We start from the raw sequence: 5,693 nt of genomic DNA, 5'->3' as shown, positions 1-5,693 counted from the left end.
GCGCAGTTTGTGCTACATTTCCCACTCTCTTCCCCACACTGTCATCTGTGAGATGACCTTCCTCCTTGCAGCTGCCTGGGGTCTGGAAAGCCCATCCAGGGTCCCCTGCAGACCCAAGGGGCTGGTACCCCCTGACTCTTCCCAAAACACGTTTGCCGGCCTCTTCAGAGAGGGCCGATAGGTTTGAAGGAATCTGTTCCTACGTCTAGAACTGCCTTGACTCCTCTCCAATAGACCATATTTGTCCATGTGTCTGCCATGGCTCCCTGATACAGTTGCTGCTAACATACCAGTAAAGCATCACGCTTTCAGCTTTATGGCTCCTTGAAACCCCCTGGCACCCTTTTCCCCTCAAAGGGCTTTCCCTCTGGCATCTCCCTACCCTCAGGCATGGCAGGAGCTTTAGTTCCAGCTACAGCTTTAAGGTCTTTGTGCTTCCTTTTTTTTTTTTTTTTTTGTTTTGTTTGTGAAGCTGGAGTCTCTCCTGGCCCCCCCCAGAGCCCTTCTTGCTCTTGATATATTTGATAGAGCTTTTTTTGAAATAAAAAGATATTTTCTTTTAATGCTTCTTGGAAGCTGTTTCTTAGACTTTTTCTTGGCTTGCTCCCCTATGTTCTCACACTTAACCTTCTACAGTTTACGGTTCTCTTGCTTTTTCTCACTTGGACATAGCTGAGGGGGTTGAAGGATGCCTTTTTGTTTATAACTGCCTTTTTTACCCTGCTGTTTAGCCTTTGCTGAAGCCTTGCTTGAAAGCTTATAATACATCTGTTGGATGATGCCAGGATGATGTCTTTAAATAGTCCTTCCCTCCCACCAGCCTGTAAGCACTCAGCCCTTTGTCTGTCCTTTCTCGCTTCCTTTCAACAAGCTTCTTCATCTTTGCCATCTCCCCATATTTCATGAAGGTCCCATAGACAAGGTCTTGCTCGAGGCGCAAAGGTTCTTGCTGCTGTCCCCACACCAGGATGTGTGGGGCTTCAGCACTGTGGGCAGCCACTGATGGTGCATCAACAGCATCATGGGATGGAGAGGGGATGGAGCCACCCCAGGGGCCCCACTGAGAGCAGCAGGCAGTGGGGCTGCAATATGGGTCCAACACCAATGCAGAAAACCAGTCTGGGGAAAAGCCTACCTACAGCACAGCCCAAGGGAAGGTGGCCCAGGGCTGAGCTGAAACAGTCAGCCATGTGAAGGGTGTGGGGCTCAGTAGTCAGAGGGTGGGAATTGCAGATTTTGAACCAGGTGTAAGCATTTTCCATTGCTGCTGCTTGAAGTCACCATCAATTACAGCCAAATCTTGTCCGTACACTGGCCTCACTGGTACCAGGGTGTGGGGGTTCCCAGGTCCTGCTCAGACAGTGACAGAGTCGTGGTCCGGCCTTGCCACTTCCTTAGGCTGTTGTTAGATTCTGCTTTTGGTGCCCCTGCTCCCAGCACAGACCATGTTTCGCCCCTGCCTGCTTGGGCCCCCCTGGCATCCACTGTCCCTGCTCTGCAGGTGGGCAAGCCCTTTCCCCCTTGGTCTTCACCCCTGCTCCAGCCAGACAAAACCCATGCAATCGGGCACATGGTCTGATCACCTGAAGGGGACTGTCTCTGTTGCCCAGCACCAAGCACCAGCAGTGGGTTAGCCATGGCAACATCCCCAGCTCTGTCCTCCTGAGCACTTCTGCTCAGCCTCTCTTTGCGAGCTGGTCCCTGAGCCCATGTGTCCTCTTGCCCAGGAGGCCACAAACACAGATGTCTGGGAAAGCAGAGCTGAAAGAGAGGCCAGCCTGCCCCATCAGCTTTCCTGTGACACCTTCTGCACCCACCCATTGCTTTGGTGCCAATGGGGCTGCAGCTCCTTCCCACTTCACCTGCCCCTCCTTGCTGCTGCTGTGCCATCCGTGTGGGTCACAGCCATGCCACCGGGATCCTGGCACAGTGGTACCAGCCAATGGGGTGCCAAGGGGCACCTGAGGCTCACAGAATATCCAGCCCCGGCCTTTGGGCCTCAGGAGCCAGCTCCATCTTGGAGCATTTATTAGCATGTTATTTATTTATTAGAGGGAGTGGGATGAATGGTGCACGGCAGCATCTCCATCCCACAGACACCTTGGTGCAGGAGCGTGGGGACCTCATCACCTTTCGCCCAAGGTCCTGGTCCTGCCAGGCAAGATTCAGATTTTCTCAGAAGCATGAGCAAGGGAAGCTGTCCCTGCAGCTGCTGACATTTTCCATGAACACAGCCATGTTTCTGGGTCTGTGCTTACACCCACTGCAGGTGGTCCTTGAAGACCCCATGGGCTGCTGGCCGCGCTGGCCTGGCAATCTGCTTCCATGCTAGGGTGGTTGTCAGAGCCAGGGTTCTGCAGCAGAAGTGGGGGGCAGCTGGCGGAGGAGCAGAGCTCACATCAGGCCTCAGAAAGTCACCCGCGGGGCCTGATGGGTGGAAAACCAAAACACAGCGTGAGTTTTACAGGGAGGATAGAAATTAAAGGAATGGAAATGAAATAGCAGACATAGCAAGGGAGTGAGCATCCACAGAGAGCTCATGAAAATAAACAGCAGAGAGGAGAAGCACAGTGAGCCCTGAACCCAGGGAGCTGCAGCCCAGCTTCGACAGCTGAACCATGGCAAAGGCAACAAGCCCAGCTAGCCCGTGGGGAAGCAGTGTGTCTCCTCACTCTCGTTCACCTCCTGTGCAGACATAAGGCTTATTTCTTACTTACATACACACTAGATATGTATAAATTAGGGCACCCTGCTCTGAATGCTGACGGCAATGCAGGGCTGGCAGCCACAAGATGGACAGGGCTTGGTGTGGGGCAGGCACTGCCGTGCAGCCCAGCCCAGCATCCTGCACAGCCTCCTCTCCGAGGGCAGCTCCTGCATCTCCTCACCAGCATTTTCACCAGGCTTATCACTATAGAAACTAAGTGCTGCGCACATGCCCCCTAATTCATCCTCAGAGTAGCCAGCTCTGCTGATACAATTATCCCAGCCACAGATGGGGACAAAGCAAAGAGATCAAGATCAAGCACTGCCGCTAAATCTGAGTGCCTGGTTTGAAATGTCTCAGCCAGGTGCCTTTACAGCATTAAGGTCCATTTGTTCATGTCTAATTAATTACACAGCTTTGTACCTCACCAGTGGCTGTGCCAGGGTCCATGCAGGCACAGGGCAGGGACAATCCCCACTGTTCCATTCCCTCCACCTGACCTGCCCTTGTTCATTCCTTCTTGCAGGGCCAAGGAGATCAAGACCAAGCTGGGCACACTGCTCCAAAAGCCCGACTCGGCCATTGACTTCATCATCCCCTACCCAGAGAAGCCAGAGAAGCCTCCCAAGGCTCAGAAGTGAGTACTCTGTTGGGGTGGGTTGTGCAGGCACCCATGCCCAGCTGGAGGGGTGGATGTGGAGGAGCTGAAGCCCCTGCTGCTAGAGGGCACAGCAGGCTTTACGTGGCAGGCAGCCTGTGACATGGTCCTCATGACCCACTGGCTAGGTGTGGGCTCAGACAGTTATGTCAGGGCAACATGAGATGTGTCAGGCAATACAACCTTATGGAAACCAGATTTCTCATGGAAACCCAATTTACTTCTGATGAGATTTCATATTATTTGATAAGATTTTGCCAGAGGCATATGGCAATTGGACTTACTCTGAGTCACCTGCCTTAGCCCAGAGGTGCCAGCCTTGCACAGTCTGCTGGCTTCGGTGCAGCAGCATGTCCCCAGGCTGTATGCATGGCCCCACAGCATGATGCCTGGCTCTGGGCAGCTTTGTGATGACGGCACCTTCTCACATTATTTCCTTTGTCCTGAGCCTCTGCTCTCTGGCACTGAGCTGGGTTAATGACAAAGCAAAGCAGAGTTGAAGCTAGAGAGGCTGATGAGCTGTGCTGCAGGATTAACAATTCAAAGGAGGCAAAACAAACCTTGGAAGGAAATGTTAGCTTAAAATCTAAAAGCAGGATGGCTTCCTGAGCACATGACAATGGCCTTACCTGAGGTATCTCCAACACAGCCTCAGGCAGCTGAGCCAGGTGCCTGAGCTGCTGCCCTGGCCACTTTTCTGGCACCCCTCAGCCCTCGCACCATCAGATGTGTGTTACTGTCCTGGAGACAACAACCCTGCCCTGGAGTGTTGCTCTCTGCCCTTGAGCTGCACAGACAGTACTGGAGGACCCAAGTCTGACAGCACCCAGACTGGCTTGCTGAAGGTAGGAGGCTGACTGCTCAGCCAGCCTTGCTTGTGGCACCAGGAGCAAGGGCTCATCTTGAAGGGCTCAAATCACGATGAAACCCAGGAGAAGTACATGCCCACTCTTCTTGTTTTACACCTCTCCCCACGTTCCCCTTCAGCCCAGGCAGTGTTACTCTAAACCATTAACCCTCTGCCAAGGTACTGCTAAAAACCCAAAACAAACCAAAAGCCCACAAAACAACACGAAGTGCAGATGAACACCCTGCTTGCCCTGACGAGAGCCCACAGAGAGCACTTGCCAGTGCTGTGCCTGTCTGCTGCAGTGCTGCCCAGCAAGAGCTGCCTGGGCCAGGCAGGGCAGGCAGAGCCCCAGCAGACACACTCTGTTGCTGCTGTGCCCTGGATGCCTGCAAAGGAGACACATTTGTCCCCATTAGCTGTCCATGCAGAAAGCCAGAGAACATCTTCAATCCCTGCTGGCTGGAGGAGTTGTTTTCTCCTGCACTGCAGAGCCTCCGTATCACTCGCCTGTCAGTATCTCGCACACAGTTAAAATCATCCCTGGGACATTCAGCTAACAGAAAAATTAATTTGGTAGTTTCCAGGAAATCTGGATTGTGTTGGGTACCTGCAGCAATGCTCCCCATCACCAGGGTGGGGAGACGCCTGCCAGGAACACGGGGGCAAGAAGAGCTTTTCATCCTTGATGGCAAGGGCAAATGCAATGTGAGGTCCAGAAAGTGAATGATCAGAGCTCTCACCATGGTCTTTACTGGTGGGTACTCGTGGTTTGCTGGTGAGTGAGGGCTGGACACCCAACTTGAGCAAGCCTTGCATTGCTGTCACCCTCCTCTCCCCACTGAAGGCAGGGCAGAGCAGCTGGATGGGAGCACCTGCACTTCCCCCAGATCCACTGCTGAAGCACCAAGGTCCCCAGGACCGGCAGGTTGTCCCACCCATTGCTCCCTCCCCAGCCTCAGGGATGCTCTGTCCAGCCCCAATGCGTGATCATACGGCAGCAGAACAAGCCTGGATGCTGTGCTGGCTATGGGGAGCAGTGATGGCCTGCAGTGAATGCAGCACCTAGCAGTGTGTGTGGGGCTCATTTCCCCTCCAACACCAGGTATCAGCTCCACAGCGAGAGCCCCGTGACCCAGGACAGTGTGGACAAACTCCTTGGGGCTTAGAAAAAAACCCCAACAAAACTCAGAACCACAAACAACCCTCCCCAAAAGCTCTTCAGTTGCTTTGCCACATTTACATGAATTGCATTAAAGAAGAAAAAACAAAAAGAGAGGAAAACCCACGTACATGAAGAACACCGAAGGTTTTCATGGGGAAGGCGGGAGCCGGGGCTGCATCCTGCCCTGCTGCGGGCCGTGGGAATGGTGAAAGAGGGCTGTGGGAATTTAGGGGTGCTGACCCCCACCCGGCAGTACAGGGCTGGAATGATCCACCCCCCCCCCCCCGGCCCCCCCCAACGCGGGCGCTCCTTGCCC

General features: G+C 53.7%; 1 protein-coding gene across 2 annotated transcripts in view; it reads left to right on the top strand.

Annotated features, from left to right (window-relative positions):
* Nucleotides 1-5,693, top strand: part of RGS5 (regulator of G-protein signaling 5) — a 9,278-nt gene that overhangs the window by 1,717 nt on the left and 1,868 nt on the right. For both annotated transcript variants that reach the window (XM_010012299.1, XM_010012298.1), the window contains exon 2: nucleotides 3,234-3,344. In XM_010012299.1, the coding sequence (XP_010010601.1) occupies nucleotides 3,234-3,344 (111 nt within the window). The remainder of the gene's footprint in view (nucleotides 1-3,233; nucleotides 3,345-5,693) is intronic.

The sequence above is a fragment of the Nestor notabilis genome, unplaced genomic scaffold (genome assembly GCF_000696875.1).
Source record: "Nestor notabilis isolate BGI_N333 unplaced genomic scaffold, ASM69687v1 scaffold23103, whole genome shotgun sequence".
In the NCBI taxonomy this organism is placed as follows: domain Eukaryota; kingdom Metazoa; phylum Chordata; class Aves; order Psittaciformes; family Psittacidae; genus Nestor; species Nestor notabilis.
Note: the sequence above shows the minus strand (reverse complement) of the source record. Positions and strands in the feature narration are given on the sequence as shown.